An 11,574-nucleotide genomic window follows, 5' to 3' on the forward strand; every position below is an offset into this window, starting at 1 on the left:
GTATGAAGCTCTCAGAGAAATTATACTTTTGGAGGAGTTTAAAAATTCAATTCCTGATGTAGTGAGAACTCATGTGGAAGAACAGAGGGTTAAAACTGCGAGATTAACAGCGGAAATGGCAGATGATTATGAATTAGTTCAGAAATCAAAGATTGGTTTCCGACATCAGTTTCAGCCGGTGAGGGATAGAAACTGGGGACATGAGAAATACTCAAGTGGTAAAGGTAAAGGTGATCTGATGGGAGACAATAAAGAGAGTGTACCTCAGATTAAAAAAGAAATCCAGGAGGGTGGAAAAGAAATGAAAAGTTTCAGATGTTTTCACTGTAATAAACTAAGCCATGTAAAGTCACCCTGTTGGTGGTTGAAGAAAAGCACTGGGAAGGCTGATGTGGTAAAACAGGATAAGACAGTGGGGTTTGTTAGAGTGGTAAAGGAAAGTCCAAGGGAAGCGAAGGAGGTGCAAACAATTGTACAGCCTGTTCAAGAAGTAATTGTTAAGAAGGTGCCAGATGTCTTTAAAGAATTTACTTGTGTGGGTAAGGTTTACTCGTGTGTATCAGGAGGAGCAGGTAAAGAAGTCACAATTTTAAGAGATACAGGGGCTCGTCAATCTTTAATGGTAAGAGATGACGAATTATGTAGTTTGGGAAGAATGTTGCCAGAAAAGGTGGTGATATGTAGAATTCAGGGTGAAAGGAGTAGCGTTCCATTATATAAGGTAAGGTTGGAAAGTCCAGTGAAGAGTGGTGAAGTGGTAGTAGGAGTAATAGATAAACTATCTTGTCCAGGAATACAGTTTATCTTGGGTAATGATCGCAGGTGGGAGTGATGTCTACTGTGGTTGATAAGCCAGTGGAAAATCAGTCAACTGAAGTGTTGAAGGACGAATATCCTGGGATTTTTCCAGATTGTGTAGTAACAAGGTCGCAGAGTCACAGGTTAAGATAAGAGGAGAAATCAAAGAGTGAAGATGAAGTTGAAGTGCAATTATCAGAAACGATTTTTGATCAGATGGTTGAAAAAGAACAAGAACAGGTGGAGGATGAGGCGGATATTTTTAGTTCAGGAAAATTGGTGGAATTACAACAGAAAGATGTAGAAATAAAACGGATATATCAGAAAGCATATACGGAAGAGGAATCTGAGAGTATAGCATAGTGTTATTACTGTAAAAATGATGTCTTGATGAGAAAATGGAGACGTGTACATATGCAGCCGGATGAAAAGTGGGCAGAAGTTCATCAAGTAGTATTGCCAGTAGGGTATAGAAAGGAGGTGTTGCGAGTTGTACATGAGGTACCAGTGGGAGGTTATTTGGGAATAAGGAAAACTCAAGCTAAAATCCAGAAACGTTTTTATTGGCCTGGACTACATAAAGATGTTGTTAAATTTTGTCAATCATGTCACACATGTCAAGTGATAGGGAAACCTCAAGAGGTGATAAAACTAGCGCCCTTAATACCCATTCCAGCATTTGAGGAACCTTTTACAAGGGTCCTAATCAATTGTGTAGGACCGCTTCCTAAAACAAAAAGTGGGAATCAATATCTTTTGACTATAATGGATGTGTCTACTAGGTTTCCAGAGGTCATTCCGTACGTAATATTACAGCTAAAAGAATTGTGGAGGAGTTACTTAAATTCTTTACTAGATATGGACTACCCACAGAAATTCAATCGGATCAAGGAACAAATTTTACTTCAAAGTTATTCAAAGACGTTATGGATAGCTTAGGAATAAAACAATTTAAATCAACTGCGTACTATCCAGAATAGCAGGGAGGGTTAGAAAGGTGGCATCAGACATTAAAGACAATGTTGAGGGTGTATTGTCAAGATTATCCAGAGGATTGGGATAAAGGAATCCCATTCGTATTGTTTGCAATTAGGGATGCACCTAATGAGTCAACCAAATTTAGTCCTTTTGAACTAATTTTTGGTCATGAGGTAAGAGGACCACTTAAATTGATTAAGAAAAAATTGGTGGGTGAGAAATCGGAAATTACACTATTGGATTACGTGTCAAATTTTAGGGAACGATTAAATAGAGCAGGTGAATTGGCTAGACAACATTTGAAAGTTGCACAAAATGTGATGAAACGGGTCGCGGACAAGAAATCCAAAGTTTGTAGTTTTGCCAGTGGAGATAAAGTTTTAGTGTTGTTACCAGTGTTAGGGGAGCCTTGAAAAGCTAGGTTTTGTGGAACGTATCAGATTGAAAGGAGATTAAGTGAGGTGAATTATGTGGTAAAAACACCAGATAGAAGGAAGACTCACCGAGTGTGTCATGTGAATATGCTTAAAAGGTACTTTGAAAGGGAAGGAGAGAAAAAGGAGGTTTTAATGATTCTAACTCAAAGTGACAAACCAAATCCAGATGACTGTGAATTTGACATACCTCAAATTCAATTGGAAAATGAGGATGTTCTTAAAAATTGGGATGAATTGTTAAGTTACCTTCGAGAAGAAAAATGAACTGACCTGAAAGAGTTATTGATATCACATGGGCAAGTTTGTAGAGATAAATTGGGAAGTGCTAAAATGGCTATACATGGTGTAGATGTGGGAAATGCTGTTCCTATCAAACAACATCCATATAGACTTAATCCTTTAAAATTGGCACAGGTTAACAGAGAGATTGAGAGTATGCTTAAAAATGGCATGATTTAAGTGGGTTGCAGCCAATGGAGCTCACCCATAGTGATGGTACCTAAACCAGACGGTACCCAATGGTTGTGTGTGGACTATCGAAAGGTGAATGCAGCTACAAGAATGGACTCTTATCCTATCCCACGTTTGAAGGATTGCATTGAGAATGTGGGACAATCTGCTTTTATTTCCAACTTCCAGACATGGAAAGAGCATTTAAAACATCGTATGGAGTTCTTCGATCGACTTCAGGAGGCGAGTTTGGCGATGAACCTAGCCGAAAGTGAATTTGGAGACGCCCGAATCACTTTCCTTGCGGAGTTTCCATGATCCTCAAGACGAAGGGAAATAATGCGATTTCTTAGCATGAATGGCTTTGATCAAACAGTTGTGCAAAGGTTTTGTGGCGTGATTACTCCACTGATGGAATTGCTGAAGAAATGTAAAAAATGTCAATGGACAGCGGACTTTCAACAAGCATTTGACTGCCTGAAAGCTGTGATCACCAATGCTCCTGTATTGGAGAATTGCAAGGGACTCTGTGGTCAGATTGAACTAAATTATCTGGGGCGGGATTCTCCGACCCCCCGCCGGGTCGGAGAATCGCCGGGGGCTGGCATGAATCCCGCCCCTGCCGCTTGCCGAATTCTCTGGCACCGGATATTTGGCGGGGGTGGGAATCGCGCCACGCCGGTTGGCGGGCCCCCCCCCCCCCCCGGCGATTCTCCGGCCCGCGATGGGCTGAAGTCCCGCTGCTGGAATGCCTGTCCCACTGGCGAGAGTCAAACCACCTTTTGAACGGCGGGACAAGGCGGCGCGGGTGGGCTCCGGGGTCCTGGGTGGGGTGATCTGGCCCTGGGGGGTACCCCCACGGTGGCCTAGCCCGCGATCGGGGCTCACCGATCCGCGGGCGGGCCTGTGCCGTGGGGGCACTCTTTTCCTTCCGCCTTCGCCATGGTCTCCACTATGGTGGAGGCGAAAGAGACCCCCTCCATTGCGCATGCGCGGGAATGCCGTGAGCGGCCGCTGATGCTCCCGCGCATGCGCCACACGGCAAAGTCATTTCCGCGCCAGCTGGCGGGGCAACAAAGGCCTTTGCCGCCAGCTGTCGGGGCGAAAATCAGTCCGGCGCGGGCCTGGCCCCTCAAGGTGAGGGCTCGGCCACTCAGGATGCGGATGGTCAGCGTACATCGCGCCGATTGCGGAGAATCCCGCCCCAGATTCTGAAGAGAAATGCCAAGGAGTAGAGGAATGGATGGATCGTGCAGAGACTTTGTTCAAAGAGACTGTCAATCGAGAACGATTTCGGTTGGAGGAAGAAGAACAAAGAAAAATTGACAATATTATTATACGTGTTTGCATGTGTTGTTTTTTTTAAATGAAAAGGTTTATTTACTGTGTACATTTCTTGGTGGATAATGCAGAAGTGAAAAATGAAACCATCATGAAGTTGATGGTTTATTTTTTTTTCTTTTGGGGAGGTGTCATGTGAGAGAACCTTACGACATGGATGTTTAAGCAATGTACCTTTGAGAAAACAGTGATGTCAGAGAGTGGGTGGAGCTGAGGTCAGGTCAGCCATTTTGCAGTTTGCTTTTGCAGTTTGAAAAGTGCCTGGCTGGTTTTGCTGAGAGCAGTTTAAAAGTGCCTGGCTGTTTTGCTGTGAGCTGATTAAAAGGAGAAAGCCAGTTTGAGACAGCAGCTTGAGAAGTTCTCGTTTGCTATGAGTTGCTTGGAGGGAGAAAGCCAGTTGGAAAAAGCAGTTTGTGTGTGTCTGTGTGGTTCCAGAGAGCTGCAGGAAGAAAGCAAGGTGCTGGAGCTGAAGTCAACCAAGCTAATATATCTCTGCCATTCTACAGAAAATATATGTATCCTTTAACCTGATGTGATACTGTTTAAAGGTGTTAAGTCTCTTGGAAGTTTGAAGGAACATTTTAAGGAATTATTTACTGTTGCAATATTTTCTGAGTTATCTTTGAAGTAAGGGGTGTTAAGAGATCCAATGTTTATTTAAGATGTTAAGTTGAGTTCATGGAATAAACAGTGTTTTGTGTTTAGAAACTGACGTGTCCATAATTATAATCCCACACCTAAGGAAAAAGCTGTGTGCTAGGAAAAGGAACAAATCCATTCAAGGGAGAGGTTGGTTGAACACCATGATACATTTTGGGGTTCTGAAAACACCTCGCCGAAAACACCACTCACTGCCCATCCCCATTCCTCAATAACTGCCCAACCCCATGCCGCACTTATTGCCCATCCCCCAATGCCCGCTAACGCCCATCCCCTATTCCTCACTCACCACCCATCCCCCCCACACCTCACTCATTTCCCACCCTCCCATTCCTCACTCACTGTCCTTTCTCCACTCGCTACTTATCCTCCCCATTTCCCACTCACGGCCCATCCCCCCATTCTGCACTCATTTCCCATCCCCCATTCCTCACTCACTACCCATCTCTCATTTCTTAATGATTACTCAATACTGCACATCAATCCACTATGTCAACCAACTCTTTGATCCTTACATTTCCACGGATTTTGATCCCACCCACCCCATCTCAACCCCATCCCAATATCGGTAGCAAGAAGTAAATAAAGACTACCTTTATACAGCTCCGAGGTGGCTGGTACATTGATGAGATCTGGCACTTGTTCAAGGAGCACAGCTGCAACCTCATAACTACCGTACAATGCTGCTATGTGCAATGCTGTCTCACCCATCACTCCTATCAGGTAATAAAGCAGCTACAATTACACAAAACAGTGAGGTTTACATGAAGCTAGTGTTGCCAACTCTCCACGGATGTCCTGGAATCTTTGGAAATTAAAGATCAATCTCTTGGATACTGTAGCAAGTTAGAAATCACTGGTGGCATTGAAACAATTTTCTCTTAATTTTCTTTGAACGCTTTTGTATTTTAGTTGTCGAAATATTGGAGAGGGGGAATCAGGCTGTTTGGCTGGACGAGGGGTTGAGTTCGGCAGTCGTGTGAAGAAACCTCCTTGAACATTGTCCAAACAGAGTTGGCAACCCTGCCTCAAACATAGATCATCCCACGGTGCTGCATCACAGTCAGTGCGTCACTCTCAACCCCTACATCAATTGTGGTTATCAGTCATTCGCCAAAAGTGTGCAATGAGTATGAAGCTATAACTAATGAGGCTTAGCAAGTATCATGATGGTCCTCAAGGTCATTTGATTATAATAAATCAGAATGAATCACTTGGAATATTAGCAGTGATGCGCAAACCTCTGCTCCAGTGAAAGGTCAGCAGTTCACCACTACACAACAACAACCTGCATTTATATAGTTCCTTTTAAGGTGCATTTAAATAGTGCCTTTTAGTTCAGTTGGCTGGACAGCTGGCTTGTGATGCAGAATGAGGCCAACAGCGTGGTTTCAATTCCCGTACCAGTTGAGGTGATTCATAACGGCCCCGCCTCCTCAACCTCATCCCTCGCCTAAGGTGTGGTGATCCTCAGGTTAAATAACCACCAGTCAGCTCTCCTCCTCAAAGGGGAAAGCAGCCTATGGTCTTCTGGGACTATAGCCAGTTTACTTTCACATACTTTACATTTACTTGAAGGTGGTAAAATGTGCTTCAAAGGAGCTTTATCAGACCAAGAAAAATAACATTGGAGGAGACATTAGAGCAGATGGTCAAAAAGCTTGTTCAAAGCAGTAGATTTTAAGGAGTGCCATAAGGGAGAAGATAGAGGTAGGGAATGGACAGGTTTACAGAGAGAGATAGAGAATGGAAAGGTTTAGGGAGGGAATTGAAAAGCTGAAGAATTAAGGACACTGCCAGCAATGTGACTAACTCTGTGACCTGAACTCTTGATTAATGACAGGAGTCATATAGGTAATTCTTCAAATCCCTAACCCTTGGCTTGTTACTGGCTTTTCTGAATGAGAATGTTAAAATATCATGTTAGATATATTGTTGCCTCTGAATGCTCTTGTGGGATTTTACAAACATTGGTACTCTTTACCCATTAAGAGAGGGAGAGAGGAAGAATAGCCTGGGAAGGCTGAGGGGTGATCTGACAGAGGTCTTTCAAATTATGAAAGGTTTTGCTAGAGTATATACAGTGGATAGAATTTTCAATGTACCGGGGAAGTAGGTCAGATGGTGGGGTCGGAGGGGAAGGGGGTGGGGGCTCTGATTAGGGGGGGGAACTGGGAACTCTCATCAGCCTCTACAGCATGTTCTTTCTTCTTCAAGAGGTGGGATAATGGTGGGATTGTTTACCTGACTAGGTAGCTCATCAAACTATTTGAGGGCTTAATTAAGAGCATACACCCAATGCTCTCTGGATGTTCCAGCTATTTTGCAACTTGCCCATCCAGCTATGAGACTGATGTTGAATAGGTGGCAGCTTCCCAGTGGCAGTCTGGTATCCTTTGGAGTCAGACATTACGTTCAATGGGGAAGAGACTGCATTTATAAACAGTCAAAATCCTGGTGATGCCCGTTACTATGGAGGGCATTTCCCTTCTTGTCTACCTGCCCCAACTGTTTGGGCCCTCGTTATACCCTCCATTCGTAACAGGCGACCATGAATGGGGGCACCCTCATGCTTCCTGAGAGACTTCAGCAGAGACCACCTCTGACAACGGGGCTGCAAGTCGTTCAGCGCTGGATGGCCTCCTATTGCCCCTCCAAACTTGGGAGTTGCCTTCTGTCCTTAATTGAACAGGGCTACCAAAGGCGGCCGCATAATTGGCTACTTTCTCTAAAATCTCCTTTGGGTTCCCACTGCCAGAATTCCTGGGTTCCTAACCCGAATTTCATTTTGACGGTGAAATCAGGATCAGGCGACAAATTTCCTACCCAGAGAGAATGTCGTCTTGTGGGGAAGAGCTAAACTAGAGGTCATCAACATAAGATAGGTCACCAAGAAATCAAATAAGGAATTGAGAAGAAAGTTCTTTATCCAGAGAGTGGTGGGAATGTGGAATTGAGGTAAATAGTTTTGATGCATTTAAGAGGAAATGAGCAAAGCAAATGAGAGAGAAAGGAATAGAGGATAATGTTGATAAAGCTAAACGAGGAAAAATGGTAAGAAGCTCAAAGGAAGCAGAAACTCCAGCATGGACTGATGGGGCCGAATGGCCTGTTTCTGTGTTGTTTATCATGTGTAACAGTCTTAAAACAAAATGAAAACATCAACCCATTCATTCCTTTTCTCAAAATAAAATGCAGGCTCTCACCTTTTTTAAAAGGGTCTACGGAGGGAGACTCGAGGAGCTTCCTGATAGCATTAACATCATTTGCTCTTGCAGCTACGAACAAAGGTGTTTCCATGATTCTGTCGGGAGAGAATCCTAAAGATCAAGAAGTCAAGCAGCGAAGATATTGATTGTCACATCGATCTGGGTGAGGCTAACTCGACTGGAGGCCATATCTTCCTCCAGCCTTGTCTTCGGGCTGGTGAACAATCCTCCCATTGGCTCAAAGAATCCTACAGCACAGAAGAGGGCCCTCACCCCATTGAGCCTTTCCTCGCTCTTTGATAAAGCTATCCAATTAGTTCCACTTCCCTGCTCTTTCCCTTTGCCCTGTTAATATTTCCGTTCCAAATATTTATCCAATTCACTTTTGAAACTGGCTTCCAGATCTGCACTTTCAGGAGGAGGAGCAAAGTCTAAACCCTAACAGTTTGCTGCATAAAATAAATTTCCTCATCTCCTCCTGGTTCTTTGGTAGATACATCAAAATGTTTCATTCCTGAAATTCTGAGAATTGGCGACAACTCTCAATTCTGAGAATTGGCTACTGAGAAAGCTACAACTCACCAAACTATATTTAATCTAATCTCAAGTCTTTGAAGGTTGATTGTGTCTAATTTGTAGTTTGAGGATAGTGTGAATCATGTATGACCAGTGAAAAAGTACAGTATCTTCATCAAAACCCAATGTCATGATACGTGGCCATTGATTTAAAAAAAAAAAATTTAGGGTACCCAATTCATTTTATCCAATTAAGGGGCAATTTAGTGTGGCCAATCCACCTACCCTGCACATCTTTAGGTTGTGGGGCGAAACCCATGCAAACACGGGGAGAATGTGCAAATTCCACACGGACAGTGACCCAGAGCCAGAGCCAGGACCTAACCTGGGACCTCGGTGCTGTGAGGCAGCAGTGCAAACCACTGTGCAACCGTGCTGCCCTACGTGGCCATTGATACAGATGAAAAGTGACTGTAAATCAATCCTACAGGTAGAGAACTGAGTAAACACACTGCTTGAAGAGTTGCCAGACATGTGCCATGTGCTGTGTTAGCTGATCTGAACTGGGCTTTTGTCTCAGGTCAAGTGTAGGATCAAGCCTGAGATCAAGGGCTGGATTCTCCATTCCCCCAGCTGCGTGTTTCTCGGTGGCGTGCCGTTTGCTGGTGGCGAGAGTCTCTACTCCTGCCTCTTGTCAATGGGATTTCCCATTGAAGTCACCCCACACCGCTGGGAAACCCACGGGCGGGGATAGCTGCTGGAGGGAACAGAGAATGCCAACAGCAGGATGATTCCGGCCCGGGTGTAATGCTTCTTGTTGTCAGTTTGGATCTAGAAGTTCTCTCTTGCGGAATCCATGAATTGGATTCAATTTGGAGCAAACAATGAGATGGACTAAGGGCTTGCCCTGTCCACTCTGCGCATTGGCTTTGTAACTCTGAGAAAGGTATTAAAAAAATGTTTAAAATCTGAACAGGCCAGTAAGAGGGGCACTACAATCACTGTATCAGCCGTCAGGCTGGAGAGATAGCAGCATAAACAAACAGATTGACAGTAAACATTGTAGAGACAGACAGATACAGAGAGACAGGGATAGATAGTAAATGGAAATATTGGTAGAAATAAAATTGTATTTTTGGTTGGCGAGAGAGAGATACATGTGTAGAAACAGGATCATCTGTAATTAGATACACCGAATTTCACAGTAACTTCATTGCCTACTTGTGATAATAATAAAGATTATTATTAAAGAAAGAGCCAAACACAGACAAACATATAAAGATAAGACATACAGAACAAAGATACAATAAATCTAGTTGGTCAATTGAGACGAAAGATGGATAAATTAGTACAGAGTGTGTATTGGTAGGTAGGAGCAGATAGGTGCCAAATCTGTGTTTGAAATGCCATTAAAGTGAAGTTAACTGGAAAGTGCAGTGTAGCACTTTCCAAATGTTCTGCCATTGCCACCCATCCCCCATCTCCCCAGCCCCCCACCCACCCCCCAACCCACACACGCAGCTCACAGATAGGATAAAATGATGCCACAGATTCGCTCATAATTGTGATTCGGTTCCGAAGGAAATAAATCTCTGTCTGTGTCAATGTGTTTATTCCAACCTCTTGTTTGCAATATCTGGTTTGTTTTTTTAAAAACACCGGTTATGAACTACACAAGATACATTAAGGACATTTTAAAAGATTTTCACAACCTCCAGACACGCCGAACTGCTTTACAGACAACAAAGTAATTTTGAAATGTGGCCGTCGTTCTAATGTAGGAAACATGGCAGCTAATCTGTGCACAGCAAAATCCCCCCAAAATAACCAGACTCTATTTTAATGGTGTTAGCTGTGGCATAGGGCCCCCAAACTGATTTCCAAACTATCATTTAGTTGGCATTTATACCGTGCCCTTCACTCCCTCAAGGCATCGCAAAGTGGTTTGGCAGGGTCTTTAGGTTTGCGGAAGAAGAAAGGCACCCCCTGAGGATCCCTGTTGAGAATGCAGGTCTGCAATGGGCAGATCAGAGTCTCACACTGTAATCAAACAGACACTCCCCACATACAAGCTCAGGCAGCAAGTGCTGTGAGGTGATTGAACAATCGTACAGGCACCACAGATTATCCTCACTCACTCACTCAGTGCTATGCCCCTCTTCCAGCAGGTATCCTCGGTACCAATTGGCTGGGCGGGTTGAAAGATTTTCTTTCCTCTCCGAACCCAGGGTAGTCCCCCAGTGGCCTCCTCAATGGAAGGGCCTTTATTCGTACAGGCATCAGGCACTCCGTCTCACCTTTTGTACTGCAATATGTGAAGCTCATCGATTCTCTCCTCCTGAGCAATCCTGGGCTGGAGTTTCAGAGACAGCTCATTGACACAGTTGGAGACGGACCATCGACCACTTCGGAACAGAAATCCCATCATCCTTTGCTCGCTGCCTCCAACTCTTTCTCTTTGTGCCCTGGAAGACTGGTTGTCGGGAACCAGAGCGAAGAACTCCCCCGATTCTCAAAATCTCTAAAGTTACCTCAGGTTGGTGAGAATTTACTATGAATCTGCTTCAGCTCAGAGCCCACATGCATTCAGCTTGTGTTCTGCACAGAATTCACTTCCTGGGTTAACTCTCTCCTGCCTGCCCAACTCTCCTGCCATGAATAAAACAACGGGGACCCCTGCCACCCTGTTACCCACCTGCAATGCACAATCCCAGGGGTGGAGAGGAGTGCAGAAGGCAGGTTCAAGGTTCAAGATGTGAGGGCACCTTTGTCCTTCATGTGCTTAAGGGCTGGTTTGTGAGTGCAGCCCCTTTAAGAACTGCTAAAGGTCGTCGGTGACACAACAGCTGACTTGAGGTGGTCACTCCTACCGAGGGCGTCATCACGGCAGCCAGGAGAGATTTGTTTTTCCCTCACTTGGCAAACTGCGAAGTGATTGATTGGCAGGGGAATAAGGGAGAAGTGTAGATCTCAGAGAATTTGCTGGAAAACTGCAGATTGGGAGATTGTATGAACTCTCGACAGCTGACAACAAACATTCAACACTGATGGATAGTTTCATTTCTGTGAGCAATGTTTTGGTGTTTGTGAGAATGTTGAACTTGCTATCACAGGGAGTAGTCGAGGCAAGTAGTATAGATGTATTTAAGGGGCAGCAAGATAAGTAGCACAGTGGTTAGCACTGT

General features: G+C 44.3%; 1 protein-coding gene across 1 annotated transcript in view; it reads right to left on the minus strand.

Annotated features, from left to right (window-relative positions):
- The window catches only part of LOC140395366 (transient receptor potential cation channel subfamily V member 6-like), a 201,754-nt gene extending 190,647 nt beyond the window's left edge, over positions 1-11,107 (minus strand). The window contains exons 1-3 of the mRNA XM_072483022.1: positions 10,687-11,107; positions 7,871-7,968; positions 5,258-5,380 (exon numbers count right to left, since the gene is read on the minus strand). Of these exons, the coding sequence (XP_072339123.1) occupies positions 5,258-5,380; positions 7,871-7,968; positions 10,687-10,817 (352 nt within the window). The 5' untranslated portion in view covers positions 10,818-11,107. The remainder of the gene's footprint in view (positions 1-5,257; positions 5,381-7,870; positions 7,969-10,686) is intronic.
- Between the last annotated feature and the right edge of the window lie 467 nt (positions 11,108-11,574).

Source organism: Scyliorhinus torazame, chromosome 18, assembly GCF_047496885.1.
Source record: "Scyliorhinus torazame isolate Kashiwa2021f chromosome 18, sScyTor2.1, whole genome shotgun sequence".
NCBI lineage: Eukaryota > Metazoa > Chordata > Chondrichthyes > Carcharhiniformes > Scyliorhinidae > Scyliorhinus > Scyliorhinus torazame.